The following is a 22,906-nucleotide window of genomic DNA, read 5'->3' as shown; positions in this document are numbered from 1 at the left end:
GTCCATCATGCAAACCAGCCTCCCATCCATTGACTCTATCTATAATTCCTGATGTCTCAGAAAGGCAGCCAGCATAATTAAGGACCCCACGTACCCGGACATGCTCTCTTCCACCTTCTTCCATCAGGAAAAAGATACCAAAGTTTGAGGTCACGTACCAACCGACTTAAGAACAGCTTCTTCCCTACTGCCATCAGACTTTTGAATGGACCTACCTCGTATTAAGTTGATCTTTTCACTACACCTTGCTGTAACTGTAACATATTCTGTAGTATCTCCTTCTTTCCCTATGTATGGTATACTTTTGTTTGCAGCGTGCAAAAAACAATACTTTTCACTGTATATTAATACATGTGACAATAATAAATCAAAACAAATCAAATGTCCACCCCGCCCTATCCCCAAACCTGACGTGCACACCCCTGGACACTAAGGAGTAATTGATCATGACCAATCCACCTAACCTGCGCATCTTTGAACTGTGGGAAGAAACCGGAGCACCCAGAGGAAACCCACGCAGACATGGGGAGAAATTGCAAACGCCACACAGATCGACATCCGAGGTTGGAATTGAACCCAGTCCCTGGCGTTGTGAGACAGCAGTGCTAGCCACTGTGCCACTCCTGGATCTGCACTCAAAGATATTCTCAGCGCAATTGGTCACCCCATAAATGGATCCTACATATCTTTTGATCAGGAATTTACCTTTATTAGCATCTAACCCATGGGTGGGCAAACTTTTCCGTGCAAGGGCCACATTCAGAAATTCACAATTTTAAAGGGCCGCATAGTATATTAAGTAAAATAATTAATATTTGAAATAGCCAAAATAAAAGGTCTTTAAAGAAAAAAAAGCACATTTATTTGAAAAACAAAGTAACTCAGTAAGTAACAGAACAATGTCAATGAGAATAATGCATCTGACTGCAGTCATTTACCAGTTTGTTGAAATCAGGTGTCAAGTTGCTTGTGCTGATCCTTAACACTGACAGAAGCACAGCCTGGCTGAGTCAACGATAAAAACGTGCGTAGTGGGGTGGATGAGTGGGGCTGCCTTATTGGTCGGTTTAGTTGGGTGTGCGACCAATAGGAGTCCAGGTTACAAACAATAATAAGGCTTATTGTTTGTAACCTGGACTCCTATTGGTCGCACAACCAACTAAACCGACCAATGAGACAGCCCCACTCATCCACCCCACTACGCGCGTTTTTATGCGGCCCGCCAATGAGGTGCCCGGAATCATAACCGGCATTTTTGAAAAGCCGCATGCGGCCCGCGGGCCCCCCTGATCTAATCATATAGCAGCAATGGAAACTGCTTATCCAAACTCGTTGCTGTCATTTTTTCCCCTTTTAAAAAATAAATTTAGAGTCCCCAATTATTAATTTTTTTCCAATTAAGGGGCAATTTAGTGTGGCCAATCCACCTACCTTGCAAATCTTTGGGTTGTGGGGGTAAAACCCACGCAGACACAGGAGAATGTGCAAACTCCACACGGTCAGTGACCCAGGGTTGGGATTCGAACCCGGGTCCTCAGTGCCGCAGTCCCAGTGCTAACCACTGTGCCGCCGTGCTGCCCTTCGTTGCTGACATTTTGCATATGTTTCTCCTATCCTCCATTCTGACTGTCTACATGGTGGAACCAATATATATCAACCAGCTGAATTATCTATGTTTTTGGCAGTAATTTTCAGATATCTGTAGTTTTTTCATTGTACTCAATATTGCCAGTAAGGTGAAAACTGTGACAGTGCAGCAGGCTATCCAGGCAAAATGCAGCTTTTGCATTGCATTTACACAACATTGCACTTATGGAGGGGTCTATCTCTCATTAGATCTGATTCAGCTTTGACAGAGGGTCATCTTGACTTGAAACATTAGCATTTTTCTCTCCCTACAGATGATGTCAGACTTGCTGAGATTTTCCAGCATTTTCTCTTTGGTTTCAGATTCCAGCATCTGCAGTAATTTACTTTTATCTCTACATCTTGCTTTGTTAAGATCATATTTTTTCTTGGAGTGGACATGAAACCAAGAGCTTCACCTCTGACTTTCACTCAGATTGCGGTTTGCAGACATTGACCAGCTGAACCACCTGCCCTTAATTGGGATGTCCTCAGAAGCTAAAGCCACATGAAGGGTTAGACTAGCATTATTCATAGATCATAGGAAATAGGAGCCGTTCAGCCCATTGCACCTGCTATGCTGTTCAATAAGATCACAGATATTCGCCTGCTCTCAGGTCATGGAATCCAAATATTAGCAACCTTCTGAGAGCAGAAAATCCTCCTCATTTCAACCTTGATTGGAAAACTCCTTCTTTTGAAACTCAGCCCCCTAGTTCTAGATTCCCTTGGAAGGGAAACATTCTCGGCATCTCCCCTGTCAAGCTACCTCAAGTCGCATCTAATTTTTCTGAAGTCTAATAGGCCTAACCTTTCCCCATAAGATACCCCTTTCATTCCAGGAATCAGCCGAGTGAACCTTCTTTGAACTGCTTCCAATGCAAGTACATCCCTCCTTAAGGAGACCAAAACTGTACACAGTATTTTAGGTACAGTTTTTTAAAATTTGAAATCCAATTCATTTATTTTTCCCAATTAAGGGATAATTTAGCATGGCCAATCCAACTATCCTGCACATCTTTAGGTTTTGGGGTGAGACCCACGCACACAAGGGAAGAATGTGCAAACTCCACACGGACAGTGACCCGGGGCCGGGGTCGAACCTGGCTCCCTGGTGCCATGAGGCAGCAGTGAGTCTAGGTACAATCTTATCAATGTCCTGCATAGTTGTAGTAAGACTTCCCTACTTTAATACTCGATCCCCCTTGCAATAATGGCAAGATTCCATTTTCCTTCCTAATTACTTGCTTTACTTGCAAATGAATCACAAAAAGTTAGCATACAGGAGGACACTCACCCAGATTCCTCTGTATCACAGCAATTGTAACATTGTGTCTCCAATTAAATAAGCTCTTTTACTATTCTTCCTGCCAAATTGGACAATCTCACATTTTTGCACGTTGTACTCTGAGTGACTACTACTACTAATAATCTTTATTAGTGTCACAAGTAGGCTTACATTAACACTGCAATGAAGTTAACGCCTCATACTGTATATTTTTATTCCGTGTATATATAGATTTCCTCATGCCTATTTCTAAAATATGAAAAACTGATGCAGATCCCTAAAATAACTGAATTTATGTCTGCCTGTGACGTTCGAACAAAATGAGCTTGCTTGGCAGGATCAGGAAAACTCGCATATTAATTCTGGGAAGCCACCCCTTGTAGCCAGCATAGGCCAAATTCAAAGAGTTATACAAAGGCCACCTGCATTTCATAACCCAATGTGGCAACAGGAGCCTGCTTTTCTGCTAGGACAAAAGGCCTTGCAGCCTTCCCATCAATTCTTAATAGTTGAGACATTTAACAATCTCAGGGACGTAGATGAGGGGTACATATACTTTGTCGAAAACAATGTGGCGATGTGAGAGTCATGTGACATGGGCCTCTGGCTTGTGGAACCAGTAACATTGCCTTGCTGAACTGCGAAGCTCACTCTCCTGTTTAATATCTGACTAGCAGGCTACACTGAAGGAGCTCTGGCCCAGTTGGATACGTGGCCCCATCTACCCTGCTTCTGCTGGAAATCTTTACCGTCACCTGCAAGACTGATTCTTCTCTGCACCTCTATCTCATTGTGTGAAGTCAACAACACTGGAAAAGTAAATTCCATGGGGGGGGGGAATGCATTTGAGCTAGTGCATCTTATGGTTCTATGGGACTGCTGCGTGTAATCAGCCCTATAGTTAATTCCTATTTAGTTAACCTTCCAAAAGAAAGTTATGTCTAATTGCTTGTTCACCCCTTAAGTTAATCAAGCAAACTCTCAATTTGTCTCCATAATTCAACCCTGGTTGGTTTTTGTCTATAGACAGCGTTTCCATGATTTCAGCACAAGTCAGCTGAGTATTTGATCATCTCTAACTTTTAATGCAGCAGATCTCAGACTGTGTTTGAAAGCATTTTTCTCCATTTAAATTATGGACACAAAACTCTTACTGACTTTTTCTTTTGCAGATTGCAAAATTACGTCAACAGCTTCAACGCAGCAAACAGAGCAGTCGACACCACAGAGATAAAGAGAGACAATCTCCTTTCCATGGCAATCATACAGCCATTATCCAACCACAGGTAAAATCACAGATGCCAGATGCATCATGTTATCTATCTCCATCAACCAAAAGTGTACTTCAGGTACAGGTAGTAACAAAAGTGAAGAGCCTTAAAGATTGGAAAATCTATCGAGTATTTGTAAGAATTGTGTATGCCGTACTTTATTTCAGGATGAGATAGATTTTTTAATCCTCCCCCTTGCTTGCCCTGTTGGCTTTCTGTATAAAATGCCATCCACATCAAACTGAAATAGGTTTCCTTCAATATCGCAAGCATACTTTAGTGAAGGTCGGAAAGTATCCATTTGATGTCATCTCCTGGAGTGGTGGATGAATTGTTCGTGCCTACATTCTTATGAGGGAGTTGACTGAGATCCAGGCCTCTGAGATTAATACTATTTGAAGCCAATGGTGGCAAGTGGTTAGCACTGCTGCCTCACGGCACCGAGGGCCCGGGTTCGATCCCGGCCCCAGGTCACTGTCCGTGTGGAATTTGAGCATTCTCCTGTGTCTGCTTGGGTCTCACCCCCACAACCCAAAATGATGTGCAAGGTAGGTATATTGACCACGCTAAATTGTCCCTTAATTGGAAAAAAATAATCGGATTCTCTAAAATTTTTTTTTTCTTAAAAGAAACAATTTGAAGCCAACACCATTAACAATGTAACATCAATTGTGACAAGTAGAATTCTGCTGCAGTGAGCCAGATCAATATGGCTGGTTGATCTTTGATATAGTTTTGTGCGGCTTCTGTTGGCGGCGTGTAGGAGGAAGTCGCATGTTGGGTGGCTCCTGCTCCAGGCTTGATTTTTTTGGTAGAATTTAATGCCCGGTCCCAGGGGCAATTTTTCCCCAAATAAATGCAGGAAGTCATAAGGAAGGAGGGGCATGTCGAAAAACCAAAAGAAAGTCGTCATGAAGAAAAGGGATGAGTAAAGGTTTACCATCGAACGAAAGGGTCAGCTCGGCAACTGGAAAGATGGCGGAGGCTGGATCGCTGGGTGGGGCCACTCTGCTTACGGCAGAAAAGTTGACCGAGTTGATGGCTTTCGGACTCCAGAAACAGTTTGCAAAGCACGTGGAGGTGATGAGGAAGGAGATGATGGCGGCACTGAAGGTGCTACAGTGGAGGAACGATTGCCCCGTTGAAGGCGGTGGTGTCGAGGACTTTGGCTGAGCTGCGGGAGCAGGGTGAGAAAATGAAGAGAGTGGAGGAGGCCTTGTCTCAATACAGCAATCAACTCACCTCGATGGTGAGGAGCTGCAGAGGGTAGTCAAGGCCAACAAAAGTTTGCGCTCAAGTTGGAGGACCTGGAAAACGGATCTAGGGGCAAAATGTGAGGACTGTGGACCTGCCCGAAGGGGTGGAGGGCCCGTGGCTGACAGAGTGCTTTGCCAAGAGCAGCATGGCAGCACAGTGTTCGGCACAGTTGCTTCACAGGGTTCCAAGTTCGATTCCCGGCTTGGGTCACTGTCTGTGTGGAGTCTGCACGTTCTTCCTGTGTCGGAGTGGGTTTCCTCCGGGTGCTCCAGTTTCCTCCCACAGTCCAAAGATGGATTGGCTAAGCTAAATTGTCCTTAGTGTCCAAAAAAGGTTAAGTGGGCTTACGGGGATGGGTTGGAGGTGTGGACTTAGGTAGGGTGCTCTTTCCAAAGGCCGGTACAGACTTGGTGGGCCAAATGGCTTCCTTCTGCATTGTAAATTCTAATAATCTAAGGTGTTGGCGGAGCTGTTGAGGGAGGGGGAAGATCACTCCTGGTACGAATTGAATTGGGCTCATCGGTCATTGAATGAGCCACCAAGAGTGGTGATTATTTGTTTCCACTGGCACCACGTGTAGGAGAAATTCCTGAGTTGGGCGAAGCAGAAGCGGAAGGTGCAGTGGGGTGGAGCTGATATACGTATTTACCAGGGCTTCATTGTGGAGTTGGTGGGGAGGCGGGCGGGCTTCGGCCGAGTGAAGACAGCACTGTACAACAGTGGTGTGTGGTTGGGCGTAGTGTTGGGGGGGGGGGGGGGGGGGGGGGGGGGGGGGGGGGAGATGATTGTATATATTTCTATCTTTTTTATTTCATACTGTTAAATGGGGTGAAGTTGCCTATTTGGATGAGCACAGTAAGTAGTCTTACAACACCAGGTTAAAGTCCAACAGGTTTGTTTCGAATCACTAGCTTTCGGTGCACTGCTCCTTCCTCAGGTGAATGACGAGGTGGGTTCCAGAAACATGTATATCGACAAAGTCAAAAATGCAAGACGATAATTTGAATGCGAGTCTTTGCAGGTAATTAAATCTTTACAGGTCCAGATGAAGCAGGTTAAAGAGGTGTGAATCATTTTTCTCTTCTGTCCACAAGGTTTATTTGAGGATAGACATTTTTGTAGGAGGGAAGACACTGTTGGCTGGGATTAGGGGATCAGAGTATTCGGCGATAGCAATTTTGGATCATGCGCCGCATTGTGTGTACATGATCTTGGAGAAGGGAACGGTGCAGAGGCCGGGGTGGAGAATGGACATGGGGGTTGCTGGGGGACTGAACATTTTGTGAGAAGATCGGGAGGGTGATTGAGGAGTACGTGGGTTTTAACTGCATGGGGGGAGTATCGCAGCCGTTGGTATGGAAGGATCTGAATGCAGTGGTGAGGGAGGAGATGATATTGTTTAAGTTGGGTAAAGAGGAGCGGGAAGAGCGTCAAGGTTGATAAATGAGATGTTAGAGGTGGACAGGGTGTTACAGATCCAGCACTTTTGGACGGAAGCTGCAGGCTAGCTTTTATCGGTTGTCCATGGGGAAGGCGGTGTGTCTACTGAGGGGGGCGATTTATGAGTATGGGCAGAAGGCATGTTGGCAAGCCAACTTTGGAGTGAGGCAGCGGTGAGGGAAATTGTCCAGGTGCGGGATTGGACAGGGAAATTGACAGTGGCCCCGGACCAGATTAATACGGCGTTCAAGAAGTTTTATGAAAATTTGTATAGGTCGGGTCCACCGGTGGAAGATCAGAGGATGCGGGAGTACCTGGAAGGATTGGCGTACCTGAGGTTGGAGGAGGAAGACAGGGCCACACTGGAGAGGTCGGTAGGGGAACAGGAGTTAAAGGAGGCAATTGAGAGGGTGCAATCCGGGAAGGTGGCAGGGCCACAAGGGTTCCCAATGGAGTATTACAAGACATTTAAGGATAAATTGGCGTCGCTGATGGTGGGGATGCTTGGGGAGGCAATAGGGAAGGGGGTGCTGCAGATTTCTAAGGCCCATCTCCACCAGTCTGACATCAATTAAGCCAATATTGATGCTTCCAATTCATGTTGACTCCTGTCTTTAAAATTTGGGAGCAAAGATTTTATTTTCAGTTGCCATTCTGCTTCAATCCCAATTCTGAGCTATCGATTTCTTCCCTCCGATTGATGTAATCACTTCCCATCCAGATTGACATGGACACCTAGACAAATCTACTGAATTCTTCGAGAATGTAGCTAGTAGAGTTGAGGGGGAGCCAGTGGATGTGGTATATTTGGAATTTCAGAAGGCTTTTGACAAAGTCCCGCGTAAGAGGTTAGTGCGTAAAATTAAAGTGCATGGGATTAAGGGTAATGTATTGAGATGGATAAAAAACTGGTTGGCAGACAGGAAACAAAGAGTAGGAATTAACAGGTCTTTTCAGATTCTCAGGTAGAGTGGCTAGTGGGGTAGCGTAGGGATTGATGTTTGGACTTAAGCTATTCACAATGTATATTAATGATTTAGTCGAAGAAGAAAATGTAATATCTCCAAGTTGTGAGAGTGGGTGTGCTCTGAGGAGGATGCAGCGATCCTTCATTTGGACAAGTTGAGAGAGTGGACAAATCAATGGCAGATGCAGTGTAATTTGGAGAAATGCGAGGTTATTCACTTGAGTAGCAAAAACGAGAAGCCAGACTATTATCTGAATAGCCATAAACCAGGAGAGGAGAACGTGCAATGAGACCTGGGTGTCTTCGTACACCAGACCCTGAAGATAAAGATGCAGGTACAGCAGGCGGTAAAGAAGGCAAATGGTCTGTTGGCCTTCATAGCGAAAGGATTCAAATACAGGAGCAGGAGTGTCTTACTGCAATTATACAGGGCCTTGGTGAGGCCACACCTGTGTGCAGTTTTGGTCTCCTTGTCTGAGGAAAGATGTTCTTGCTCGACAGGGAGTGCAGCGAAAGATTATCAGACTGATTCCTGAGATGGCAGAACTGACATTTAAGGATAGATTGAATTGGTTAGGATTGTATTCACTGGAGTTCAGAGGATGAGGGTGGATCTCATAGAAACCCATAACATGCTAACAGGACTAGACATGGTAGATGCAGGAAAGATGTTCCTGATGGTGGGTGTGTCCAGAACCAGGGGTTACAGTCTGAGGATACGAGGTAAACCATTTAGGATAGAGATAAGGGAAATGTCTTCACCCAGAGAGTGGTTGGCCTGTAAAACTTGTTCCCGTAGGAAATAGTTGAGGCCAAAACATTGCATGTTTTCAAGAAGCAGTTAGATATAGCACTTAGGGTGAAGTGGGATTAGGTTTATTAGGCTATTGAGTCGGATGATCATCCATGATCATAATGAATGGTGGAATAGGCTCGAAGGTCCGGACGGCCTCCTCCCTATTTTCTGTGTTTCGATGTTAGTCAGCAGTAGCTCTTTTATGAAACTTAACACTAAGTTCTCCGTGAGGAAAAGTAACTTGTAGCTACCCCTGCACATCTCCAAATGGTCAATTTAAACAGCATTGAAAAGATTAGTAGTATGACTTCAAATAATTTTGTAATCCCTGTAATTCTAAAGTACCGTCGGTAAGTGCTTTCCAATAGAAATTACTGACTTGCCACAAATACAGTTATTGTGACACCATTTTAGCCACATGCACTAATTTTAGTAGAAAACTCCTTACACATAATACAAGTGCCCCATGATTATTCACTTAACTATTGCTGAAAAGAGAGATATGAAAAATGAAAATCGCTTATTGTCACGAGTAGGCTTCAATGAAGTTACTGTGAAAAGCCCCTAGTCGCCACATTCCAGCGCCTGTTCGGGGAGGCTGTTACGGGAATCGAACCGTGCTGCTGGCCTGCCTCGGTCTGCTTTCAAAGCCAGCGATTTAGCCCTGTGCAAGCTTTTCATCCTGCACTCATCGGGTCAAATGTAAGAATGGTAAATTTCAAAGCATCGCAACAATTTATGCTGCAGAAGAAAGGGTGCTGATTGGTTGGCAGGTGTACTCTGGTTGAGACGTTGCTATGGAGAAAGCAATAGGGTACTAACTGTGGGCACGCCCCAAACTCCTGGGTAATTCAAAAAAGGAATAAGGCTTGAACATGTTCCTTTTGTTTGCAGAGAATGGGTTCTTGTATTTCTCTTCCAGCAAGTGTAAATGAGCCAAGTTACTGATTATCTTAAATTGGTTGTTAGTGTAGCAATCTTATAAATAGCACCCTAGCCATTTGCTCACCATACAAACTTGACACAGAAGTAGGGCTCATCAAAGCTTTGCTGTAGGAATGTGGCTGTCCAAATCAGATCATTGTTCACTTGTGTAACGTGCAAACTTGTAAATGGGCCAAAGGCCACCACTTTAGAACAGCTTGCTGCCATCCTCCTCTGGTGGGAGCACCCACAGCAAGAAAGTACAATTGTGAAATTCAAGTTGGACCATTTAGATGTGAAATCAGAAAGCATTTTGGATTTGGATTTGAGGTGAAAAGAATAGTTGGTCTTGGATATACAGCTAAGACAAAATTGAAGATTTGTTTAGCTTTGAAAAGAGTTAAGTAGAGTATGGTGACTTGTTACTTGTATCAAATCATGCAATATATACGGCATACATGTAAGATGCATATGACATCCATGTAAGAGAGGCTCCTGTAAATGCTTGTCTTTGTCTGCAAAAACATGATTATTGCATTTTTATTATTTTGTGCTGATACTACATAAGATGGAACAAGTGAAAGGAAAGCTATTGCACTGCTTTACATTTGTGCAAATCTGGATATTCTTGAGCAGTCAGACAACAGCACTGCACATTGTGTAAAAGATCATTTGCTGGAAAATCCAAAACCATTTTGCTTGGCATCAGTAGTAAGGAGTTTACATTTTAAAAATTCAAAGAGCAAATTAATTTGAATGGCACAAAATATACACTCAGATCAAGACTTTGTATTCAGCAGTTGAATGGTGTTTCTCTGCTGTTCTAACAGCAGGCATTGAGTTTGATGCCTATTCATATGAATGTGATGTGAGACAGCTCCAACTGATGTGTTCAGCAGTCACACGCCACCAGTTTGTATAGTACTGTATTGTTTTCTCAAATGGTGCTTTTTTTCCCCCCCAACTTAAATTTGCAGTATAATGGTGTCCTGGTTATGAGGCATTTGGCTGGCTCAAGTGGTGTGTTAATGAGGGTCAACTATGGCACAGTACCCACACTCAGAAGAAAGCACAACTTGCATTGGAGATTTTAAACAATGCAAAAAGGAATGTGACAGTACAGTGGGTGTGAGTAAATGATTTGGAGTTTAGAACTAAGTAAATCTTTTGATTTGAGAATGTTCCTGCGACCAATTTGCAGGTGTTGCTTTATATTTGCTAAAATTACACAACACTTGCTAGTAATTTATATAAACACTAAATATTATACATGCATTTCTCTACCTCTGAACCAACCAATTAGTTTATGGCCCACAGAAAAACAGACAAAAGACCAAGATCAAGGAAACATGTTTTTGATGGCAGGAAACTCTTAAAAGCTCAGTTCAAGCCCTAATTTGCATCTTTGTTGCATTGGAACCTGCATCGTAATCTTTTGTAGCTTCTGCAAGAGGTTGGATTCTTTCATTAGTCTGGTTATGTTTATTCTATACTGTTAAGTTTTGCATTAGTGCAATGTGTTCCTTGGTGAAGTTACAATATAAGGTACAGTGTGAACTAAATCTCACCTCTGCTGTTTCAAGTCATTATAAATCACACTAGTGGGAGTCCAGCGAGCAGTGATCCTTACATACATTACACTGTTAGTTTTGGTGAAGTTAAGTCTTCTAAAATTTCCCCATTGGTACAGAAGATTGTATTACTGCCAGCCTGGATCTTCATAAGTGGTAAAATCCTTCCTTTTCCCAGGTTCACTAACAAGGCATTATCATTGGGTTCAAAGTAGACATAATTAACCATGCATTCGTATTGATGTGCTTGTTATAATTGTATTGGCTAATGCTTCTTGGGGCTTCGAATTATTCAATGTTCGTCAGTGGTTCTAAATCAGTGTTCTTCAAACTTTTTTTCCGGGGACCCATTTTTACCAACCGGCCAACCTTCGGGACCCAACCCGGCCGACCTTCGCGACCCACGCCAGTCGACCTTCGCGACCCACGCCGGCCGACCTGCGCAACCCACCATTTTCTCTTACCTTGTTTGCTGCTGACAAAAAAGGAGGAAATGGTTTTGGGTCCCTTTGGCCCTCGTACACTCTCCTCCAATAGAACCTGTTGGATGAAGGTGTCGGAAAGTATGGAAATCAATCTGTCAAAAGTTCGGAATTTTTTTCCTGTAAAATTTTATCAAATAAAACCCCTCCTGAACTTGTAAAAAATCCAAAATATGTAAAATAAATGAAAAAAATAAATAACCCCCCCCCCCCCCCCCCCCCGAACTTGTAAAAAAATAAATAAAATGAAAATAAATGAAAAAAAAATTAGATGAATAAAATAAATGAATAAAAACCACTACGGAACTTGTAAAACAAAAAGCTGCAAACGTTTAAAAAAAATAGCGGCTGCACTGCGCATGCGTGCCCGATTATCGGCACGCATGATCATCGTGTGCGCATGCGCAATGCGGCAAATTTTTAAAAAACACGTTAGCGGCCAACGGCTCCGCGACGCTCCCGACACCCGCCCGTGACCCACCTGCGGGTTGCGCCCCCGACTTTGAAGAACACACTTCTAAATTGTTAAGAATGCTAGATGTGCTCCTGTTCAAGCTGTATAACTAAGCTGTAAGGTAGATTTGTTGTAAAAGGATCCAGGGAGTGAAAGCTCTGGCCAACACTGATTTGCTAATGAGTACTTTGGATGGGGAGTCAGCATCACAGTGTTCACGTTTCTTTGCCAAGTTGCTTCAAATTTGAGGGCAGCTGTTGATGATTGACTAGATGTCTAACTCCTAAATCTGATCCCAAACTACAACTTGCATTTATAAATTGCCTTTACTTTAGGAGAACAGTGCACCATTTTGTAATTGGACAACTGTTATCACCAAGTCAGAAAAGATGGCATTTGGAAGGGTGACTAAAAGTTTAAAAACAAATTTCTGTAGGTGCTGGAGATCTGAAATAAAAATAAGTAGTGCTGGAAAACCGAGCTGGTCTGGCGGCATACGTGATGAGAGAAACAGAGTTAACGTTTTGAGTCCAATATGATTCGTATGGAATGCATTCATTTCCAAAGATGAGCCATAGAAAATAGAAACAGGAGGAGACCATTCAGCCCTCCAGACCTGCTCCGCCATTCATTATGATCATGGTTGATCATCAAGTTCAATACCCTGATCCCGCCTTCTCCCCCACCCCCCCATATCCCTTGATCCCTTTAGTCCCAAGAGCTATATCTAATTCCTTCTTGAAATTACACAATGTTTTGACCTCAACTACCTTCTGTGGTAGCGAATTCCGCAGATCCACCTCTCTCTGGGTGAAGAGATTTCTCCTCCGTCTTTATCCTCAAACTATGACCCCTAGTTCTGGACTCCCCCACCATTTGGAAACATTCTTTTTGAATCTACCCTACCTAATCCTGTTAGAATTTTATAAGTTTCTATAAGATGCCCTCTCACTCTTCTAAACACCAATGAATAATAATCCTAACCGATTTAGTCTCTCCTCATATGACGGTCCCGCTATCGCAGCAATCAGCCTGGTAAACCTTCACTGCGCACCCTCCATAGCAAGAAATCCTTCCTCAGATAAGGACATCAAAACTGCACACAATACTCCAGGTGTGGCCTCACCAATGCCCCATACAATTGAAGTAAAACGTCTTGATTCCTATACTCCAATCCTCTCACTATGAAGGCTAACATACCATTTGCTGCCTTTACTGCCTACTGTACCTGGATGCTTACTTTCAGCGACTGTTGCATGAAGATAGCAAGGTCTTGCTGAGTATCCACCTCTCTCAATTTACACCCATTCAAATAAGAATCTGCCTTCATATTTTTGCTACCAAAGCGGATAGTCTCACATTTATCCACATTTTACTGCATCTGCCATGTGTATGCCCACTGAGCCTATGCAAATCCCACTGAAGCATCTCTGCATCCTCCTTATAGCTCACCCTCCCACCTAACTTTGTATCATCTGCAAATCTGGAGTTAATACATTTAGTTCCCTCGTCTGAATCATTAATATTTAATATGAGCAGTTGGGCACCCAGCACAGACCCCTGTGGTGCCCCACTGGTCACTACCTGCCAATCAGAAAAAGACCCATTCATTCCAAATCTTTGCTTCCTGTCTGCTAACGAGCTTTTATCCATCTCAATACACTACTCGTAATCCCACGAGCTTTAACTTTACATATTAATCTGCTATGTGAGACCTTGTCAAAAGCTTTCTGAAAGTCCAAATAAACCGCATCCACCGGTTCTCCGTGGTCAACTCTACTAGTTAAATCTTCAAAGAATTAAAGTAGATTTGTCAAGCATGGTTTTCCTTTCGTAAGTCCACGCTGACTTCTGATTACACCACTGATTTCCAAATGCTGTGCTATGAAATCCTTGATAATGGACTCCAGCATCTTCCCTACTACTGATGTTAGGCTCACTGGTCTAGAGTTCCTTGTTTTCTATCTACCTACCTTTTTGAATTGTGGGGTTACATTCGCTACCCGCCAATCTGTAGGAACCATTCCAGAGTCCAAAGAATTTTGGAAAATGACCACCAATGGATCTACTATTTCTAGGGCTACTTCTTTAAGTATTCAGGAATTAAGCTATCAGGCCCTGGAGATTTGTCCGCCTTCAATCCCATTAATTTCCCCAAAACCATTTCTTTACTAATACTAATTTCCTTCAGCTTCCCACTAAAACCTGTGGTTCTCAGAACTTCCGGTACATTATTCATGCCTTCGTTTGTGAAGACAGAAGCAAAGTACAAATGTAGTTCCTCAGCTATTTTGTTGTTCCCTGTCATGAATTCTCCCGTTTCTGATGGTAAAAGGGGCCTACATTAGTTCTATTAATCTTTTTCTCTTTACATAACATTACATACATAAATTTAGAGTACCCAATTTATTTTTCCAATTAAGGGACAATTTAGCATGGCCACTCCACCTACCCTGCACATCTTTGGGTTGTGGGGACAAAACGCACGCAAACACTGGGAGAATGTGCAAACTCCACACAGACAGTGACCCAGAGACGGAATTGAATCTGGGACCTCGGCGCCGTGAGGCGTATCTTCCCCATCTTAATCAATCCCTTGTTCTGCCTTTGCCGAATTTTAAACTGTTCCAAATCCTCAGGTCTATTGCTTTTTCTTGCTTAGTTTTGTGCCTTTTTTTTTACTCTAATACTATGTCTAATTTCACTTGTAAGCCATGGTAGAACAGTTCCCGTTTTACTCTTGCGCCCAATAGGAATAAACAACTTTGAAATTCACCTTTTCGTTCCTTGAATGCCTGCCATTGCCTGTCCACTGTCCTTTCAGCAATGTTTCACAGTCCGTCATTGCCAGCTCATGCCTCACACTATCATAGTTACCTTTTATTGATGTTCAGGACCTTGGTCTCCAAATCAACTCCCTCACTATTCATCTTGATGAAGAATTCTACCATATTATGGTTACTCATCCCCAAGTGTTCTCACACAACTAGATTGCCAACTAATCCTTTCTCAGTGCACAATCCTTTCTCCGTGCACAACACACAGTCCAAGATGGCCTGTTCCCTTTTTGGTTCCTCAACGTACTAGTCCAGAAAACTGATCCTGTATACATTCCAGAAATTCCTCCTCTATTGTACTGTGATTAATTTGAACTATATGCAGATTAAAGTCACCCATAATCACAGATGTTCCTTTATTGCATGTATCCCTGATTTCCTATCTAGTGATATTCCCAACTTTACCACTGCATTTTGGTGGTCTGTACATCACCCCTATGAGTGTTTTTTGCCCCTTGATGTTTCTTAACTCCACCTAGACAGATTCCACATCATCTGTACTAATATATTTCCTCAATATTGTATCAATATCTTTAATATTAGACGTGAAACGTTAATGATTTTTCTCTCTCTACAGATGCTGCCAGGCCTGCTGGGTCTTTCCAGCACCTTTTCTGAATAAAAGTTTAGTCAGAGAAGTTTTCTGGGGGCTTTTAATGGAGATGGGAAACATAGAGATTGAAGATGTTCGGGGAAGAAATTCGAGACTGTGAGGTGAGGTGTACGAGGCACAGCTGCCATTGGCTTGGTAAAGGGAGCAGGAAAAGTTTGAAGAGACCAAAGTTAAAAGGAAACACTTCCGAGGGCTAGAATCATGGTCTTACAGCTTGGAATGAGGCCATTTGGCCCTCGTGTCCAACATTTTGTAAGAGATCCAATTAGTCCCATTTCTCTGTTGTTTCTCAATAACTCTGCCATTTTTTTCTTTTCCAATTCCCTCTTAAAAGTTATTATTGAACATACATAAAAACATGCCAATTAGGAGCACGAGTTTGTTACTCATTCCCCCCCCCCCCCAAAAAAAAAACTGCTCTGCCATTTGATAAGAGTTGATCTGAATGTAACCTCAACTCCACATTGCCACCAACTCGGTATCTTTCACTGTTTTATTTTATCAAAAATCCATCCAACTATGCCTTAAGGATATTCATCGGCTTTGCTTCCACCAACGTTTGAGGAAGAGTTCCAAAAACTCACTATCCTCAGAGAAAAAAATTAAACTGACCACTGTCTAAAATAGGCAATTTTTAAAACAGCAATCCCTAGTTCTAGTTTCTCCCACAAGAGAAATACTTTCCGTATCCACCCTGTCAAGTTCCCTCAGGATCTTGTATATTTCAATCAAGCCACCTCTTTCTCTTCTAAACCCAGCGGAAACGAGCTTAGCCTATCCAACCTTTCCCCATAATTAAATTTGCTCCTCCTACCCTTTTTGACAATACATTTCATTTCTTTGTAACTTGCTGCAAGAAAAAAAATTAAATTCCCCTCTGATTCTTTTACCAACTTAGCAAATATCTCAATCTGTGCCCTCTGGTTACTGACCCACCAACTAGTGAAATGTTTCTCATTTGCTGTTTCAAAACTCTTCATAATTGTGATTAGTTGTTAAATATTTATTTAGCCTTCTCTTCTCTCAGGATAATTTGATAAATCTGTGCTGCATCCCCTCCATCCTAAAGAGTAGTTTCCAATAATTGGACACAGTACACTAGCTGAAACTTTACCAGTGGTTTATAAACGTTGCAGTACAGGGGGGCAGTCACATGATGTGAGCATGGAGTGATTGCGTTTTCGTGAGCTCTGGCTTTGCTCACCGTTTAATGCATCTTTTCATCCTGATGCACATTTCTTATTTTTTCTTGGGCGACACCATCTCCCAGAAGTTCCTGATTGGTCTTTTTGTGAGAAGGTGCTGAGGTAAAAGGCTGAAACTTTCATTTTTCGTGGCAATTGGAATGAGCTGGGGTGGGGCCCAGCTGAGAGAGGTACAGTTGCTGCCGAGTGGGCTCTCGCCTTGGTGATGTTGTGTGCATCGGGTGATGGCCGCCTTTGAAGATGTTGACTTGTTGGAGAATTTCGGCTCTGTGGTGCAGGTCATAAAAGCTTGCGTCGAGGGATTGCGGGTTACCTTTAGACAAGAGGTGGAGGCGCACGAGAGGGTTCTTGGTTCGGGAGATGAAAGCCAGGCGGGATGTCCCTCTGAGTCCAGTCCCTGACGAGAGATGGGAGATGAATTCCCAATTGAGTTTGAGAATTAGCCGTCATGCTTTGGTAATCTTGATTTGGAGGCTGGATGAATCAGATTAGATGAAACGCAACGTATCCTGTTTCAGGGCTAGGGGTCCAGAGGGCCTACCGATCACTGATCTGATATCATCCTGTTCTCAATGCTCATCATGAGGGATTGGTGGTGGCCGAGCGGGTCAAGCCATTCCCCTCCCCCAGCCACGGCCTAGCTGTGGACCGCTTGGGTGTCAGGGAGACAGGATGGTAGAAGTAATGGTGTCTCGTGCTTCGATCAGTGGAATCCTGGAGGGTGCTCATTCAACCTGCCTTATCCCTTGCCTTCTTGTGTGACATGGAGGACATCTTCTATCCTGCAATCTACCGCGGTTCTTCGAGGACGCTGGTCGTGACTCCTTGTTGATCATGTTATTGGCTTTTTTATTATTGTCTTTTTTCCTGTAGGCGAATGCAAAATGTGAGCATGATGGCTTATTGATCATCCTTATCCTGTGTTAGTAAGATCATTTTGAGTCAATTATGGAAAGTGTGATTTGTGCACAGTTTTACTCCTGATTATTAGTAGATGGCACGGTAGCACAGTTGTTAACACTGTTGCTTCACACGCCAGGGACCCAGGTTCGATTCCCAGCCTGGGTCACTGTCTGTGTGAACTCTGCATGTGCTCCCCATGTCTGCGAGGTATCGGTTGCTCCAGTTTCCTCCCACAACCCCTGAAGATGTGCTTGTTAGGTGATTTAGACATTCTGAATTCTCCCTCTGTGTACCCGAACAGGCGCCTAGGGGGTTTTCACAGGAACTTCATTGCTGTGTTAATGTAAGCCTACTAGTGACACTAATAAATATTATTATTATTGTGTCTTATAATCCTTGTGGTTGGGGTAAGGAGAGTAACTTTTGTCACCTGCCTCATTTATGAAGAGGACAAGTGAAGCCTGGGGCGGGATGAAGGTTGGGAGAATATGTGTTGGTACGGTTAGTTCAGTCTTCACTGAGATTTTGGATTTTTCTTTTGGATACGTACATTCTTTGAATTAAGAATGCATGTGTCATTTTAAATGTCATTTATTTATTTAGCACCTTCCCTTTATTTTGCTTTCCATTGTAAGAAAGCAATACGGAGCTGGACATATTCCATCATTGATATTGGAACTGAAAGACTCCATTAATTCCAGTTGCATTATGAACATTGAGATAGCTCATTATGACTCATTGACAAATTGAAAAAAGAAATGTGCTGACAACCAAGCATTGCTGGCAGAGCAAGCATCTTTTGGCCACCAAAACTAGTGTCCCAAACAATGAAGAAGGCTTATAGTTATTTTTGCACTTAATACCTTTACAAGAGAAGTAACTCAATTGCTCATAGAATATTTTCATTAAGCACAATTTCTCTATGTTAATGGTTTCTGCATAGTTTTTATCCGGTTGGAAAAGTTTGAACAATAAAAGTTCAGGTCCTTCAGTAGTTTTGGATAGACTACTTAAATTGGGTGTGGTATACTTGCAATGTAAACTAAACAGTGCAGCAATAAAATGAAAAATGGTCCCTTTACGCACCATGCATTTACCCAGGAGTCGCATAAAATTTCTCTGTTGAGAAGATTTAATACAGTGCCTCCCAAAAGTCAACAGACTTCCTGTTTTCAAACATGCAGACGATGATGAGCAAGGATTTTTTTTTTTGAGATTAAGAATCTACCTGGTGAAGGAAGGAGCATTTTCAGCATGCATTCCATTCTTTTGCCAACACAAAACTTGTGGGAGTTACAGGTCATGCAGCCAATACCATAAGATTTCATTTATTTTTTTTGACACTCTTGGGGCGGAATTCTCCGCTCCCGCGCGGCATCGGGAAGGCCGCTCCTCGCACCCCCCTGCCCAGGGTGCTAGGAGCGGTGCTCCGTAAATCTCGGCCGGTGGGCCTTGACGCTTGCGTCAAGGCGGCGCGCCGAGAATGATGCGACGGCGCGCCTAAGTGATGTCAGCCGCGCATGCGCGGTTGCCGTCTTCCCCTCCGCTGCCCCGCAAGACGTGGCGGCTTGATCTTGCGGGGCGGCGGAGGGGAAAGAGTGCGTCTCTTGGAGACGCCGGCCCGACGATCGGTGGGCACCGATCGCGGGCCAGTCCCCTCCGGAGCACGCCCGTGGTGCTCACTCCCCTCTCTGCCCCGCACAAGCCACAAACGAGCCTTTGGCGCCATGTTCACGATGGCAGCAACCAGGTGTGGTTGCCACCGGCGTGAACAGGTCGGGAACGGCAGGCTGCTCGGGCCGGAGAATCGGCGGTCGCCGTGAAAAATGGCGAGCGGCGAATATCAGAGCGGGGGGTGGGTGAATCGCGGGGGGTGCCAGGGCGGCGTGTCGTGAGTCGCCCAGCCCTCCCGCGATTCTCCCACCCGGTGTGGGTGCGGAGAATTCCACCCTTGGTGTTTTGTCAAATTGCAATGCATCTGTTTGGATTCCATTCTGTCAGCAGTTCCAAAATGTGTAAGATTGTATTTGACTTAGTTCAAATATATTTTTTGAATATTATCTGTGTGAATATAACTAATAAAACAATAATAAACTAATTTGGCTAACTTGACCATGTACTTGTGTACTGCATTTTTCTGGCCTTTTTTGTTACTTGTGGAATTGGCATGCATTACAATACCAATGGAATGGAGGGGCAGATATTCTATTCCCAGCAACCGTTGGAGCCTAATCTTGTATAAATAGGCCATGAGCAGGAAAACAGCACCTCCCTTGGAAGGGGATTGAGAAAGGTGGAGAATTGGAGGGCATATGATCATACTTGGACAACTTCTATACAGGCAGCATTGTGTGAAAAGAACAATCAGATAGGGCATAGTGGTGGCCAATCTGATACTGCCAGTTTTCCATCACTCAGAAGTATCACGACCCAAGATGAAATTTATTTCACATGTAATCCAGTGAATTATCTGGTACCTGGAAATCATCGATGTTAGTCCCTTAACACAAGCAGTGATTATCGTTTGAAACTTTTTTGAGGGGGTGAAGGAGATCTTTATTTTACTGTATATTTGCTGATTTATCAATGTCTGTATTAATTGGTATCATTTGACTCAAACTGCATCATTTATTTACTTATTCACTGAACGTAGACATTGCTGGCAAAGCCAACATTTATTGTCCATCCACAATTACCTGGAGAATGTGGTGACGAGTTGCCTTTTTTTAACCACTGCCAACCAGGTGGCGACAGCATTGTGATGTTGGGTCGTATGTCTGAGGATTTTGATGCAGCAAGGAAGAATTATCTTGCAAGAAACCACTATCTGATATTTGTACACTTGTAAAATCATACAGCACATGAGGTCATTTTGTTCACGGTGCCTATGCCTGGTCTTTGCAAGTAAATGCTGTGAGGGGTGGGGGAGTGACTGCCTTTGGGGGGGGGGGGGGGGGGGGGGGGGACGGGGACGGACGGACGACTGCCTGGACTAATCATGTTTAGTTAAAGAGTCTAGAAAAATGACATTTTTGCATCTAATATTCTCCTACTAGGAAAATTATAAATTATGTATATAATCAGTGTGTGCTTTTATGTTGAGTTGTTTGTTGTTTGCTTGCGACAGACATGTAATCCCAAAAGCATAAATAATGATGCTGCTAGATGCTGGGGAGCAGTACTGAAGTAATAATCCAGGACTTCCAAATGTGTTTCTTATTTCACCTGCATGCTGTCATTAAACCCGTTGAAGGAGAAAGAACTTAATTAAGTCCTGGATTGTTAAGTTGGAGCTATATAGCACCTTTAACATTGCAGACCTTAAAAGGCGGCACAAAATAGACAAAATCTAGATTTTAAAAATGAATAGAAGAATGGGAGGGATGGTTGAGGATGATCAAATGTTTGGGTGAAAATTGATAGAAGCTTTTCAAGGAGAGACAAATCTAGAGTCTTGGTGATTTAGGAAGGAAATTCCAGAGAATTGAGCCAATATATAGAAACATAGTACATTTTACAGCACAGAAGGGGGCAACTCCAGTCTAAACTAGCCTTCCAGCTCTTCCTCTTTAACCATGTTGTATGTATATTTCAATTACGATGAGGGTGTTCACCTCTGCCACCCTTTCAAACTGAGTTCCAAACCCTTACGAGTCTCTGGTGAAAATAAATTGCTCCTCAACTTCCCTAATAATCATTCTACCAATTGTGTATTGACCTCAATGTTTGTGGAAATAGTGGATAGAAAAGACCAATGCAGACCCCTTAATTTCATGCAGAAATAATAATACAGAGCAGAAGGGAAGCCCATCAAGTCTGTACTGATGCATGAAAAACACCTGACCTGCCTACCTAATTCCATTTGCCAGCATGTTATGATGTGCCAAGTGCTAATCCAGGTACTTTTTAAAGCATATGAGGCAACCCTCCTGTACCACCCTCCCAGGCAGTGCATTCCAGACCGTCACCACCCTCTGGGGTGAACCTGATCTACACACCTGGTTACATGCTCAGAAACTTCTATCAGATTTGTTAGGCATGACCTCCCTCTGACAAAGCTATGCTGACTATTCCTGATCAAACCTTGCCTGTCGAAATGGGGATAGATTCTCTCCTTCAGAATTTCCTCCAATAGTTTCCCTACGACTGACGTGAGACTTGCTGGTCTGTAGTTCTCTGGCTTATCTCTAAAGCCTTTCTGAAATAGTGGGACCACGTTAACTGTTCTCCCGTCCGTTGGCATCTTCCCCAAGGCCACAGAGGAATAAAAAATTTGGGTCAGAGCCCTTGCAATCTCCTTCCTCGCTTCCCACAACATCCTGGGACACAATTCATCCAGACCTGGAGATTTGTCCACTTTTAAGCCTGCCAACACATCCAATACCTTGTCACTCCCTATGACAATTCACATCTCGCTCCCCGAGTTTTATATTTATCTCCTAATTCTCTTGGGTGAAGACAGGTATGAAGTATTCATTCAATACCCTACCAATATCCTCTGGCTCCACCCACAGATTTCCCTAATGGGCCTTACTCTTTCCCTGGTTATCCCCTTCCCATTGTTATACTTATAGAATATCTTGGAATTTTCCCTACTTTTACCAGTCAAGCTTTCTCATATCCTTCTTTGCTCTCCTAATTGCTTTTTAAGCTCCATCATGCATTTTCTACACTCCACTAATGCCTCCGTTGATTTGCTCCCCTTGTACTTGCTAAAAGCCTCTCTTCCTTATCAGCGTATCCTGAATGTTTCTCATCATCCATGGTTTTCTGGACTTGTTACTCCTTCCTATTAACCTAGATGGAATATGTTGGGCCTGTACTCTCCCCACTGCTCTTCTGTAGATTTCCCCTCAATTAACTCTTTCCAGTCTACCTTGGCCAGATCCTGCCTACTTTTACTAAAAACTGCCCCCCCCCCCCCCCCCCCCCCCCCCCCCCCCCCCCCCCCCCCAATCCACAAACTATTTTTGCAACTTGTCCATTTCTTTGTCCATAACAAACTTAAATTGTACCATGTTGTGAGGGCAGCACATGGTGCAGTGGTTAGCACTGTGGACCCGGGTTCGAATCCCAGCCCTGGGTCACTGTCCATGTGGAGTTTGCACATTCTCCCCGTGTGTGCGTGGGTTTCACCCCCACAACCCAAAGATGTGCAGGTCAGGTTGATTGGCCACGCTAAATTGCCCCTTAATTGGAAAAAAAAATTATTGGGTACTCTTAAGTTTATAAAAAGAAATTGTACCATGTTGTGGTCACTATCACCAAAATG

At 43.5% G+C, this 22,906-nt stretch overlaps 1 protein-coding gene across 1 annotated transcript in view; it reads left to right on the top strand.

The window, feature by feature from the left end:
- The window catches only part of LOC119958402 (protein FAM117B-like), a 238,812-nt gene that overhangs the window by 131,108 nt on the left and 84,798 nt on the right, over nucleotides 1–22,906 (top strand). Inside the window, 1 exon segment of the mRNA XM_038786919.1 lies at nucleotides 4,087–4,200. Within this exon segment, the coding sequence (XP_038642847.1) occupies nucleotides 4,087–4,200 (114 nt within the window).

Source organism: Scyliorhinus canicula, chromosome 2, assembly GCF_902713615.1.
Source record: "Scyliorhinus canicula chromosome 2, sScyCan1.1, whole genome shotgun sequence".
Lineage (NCBI taxonomy): Eukaryota > Metazoa > Chordata > Chondrichthyes > Carcharhiniformes > Scyliorhinidae > Scyliorhinus > Scyliorhinus canicula.
This window is presented reverse-complemented; position numbering and strand designations above follow the sequence as displayed.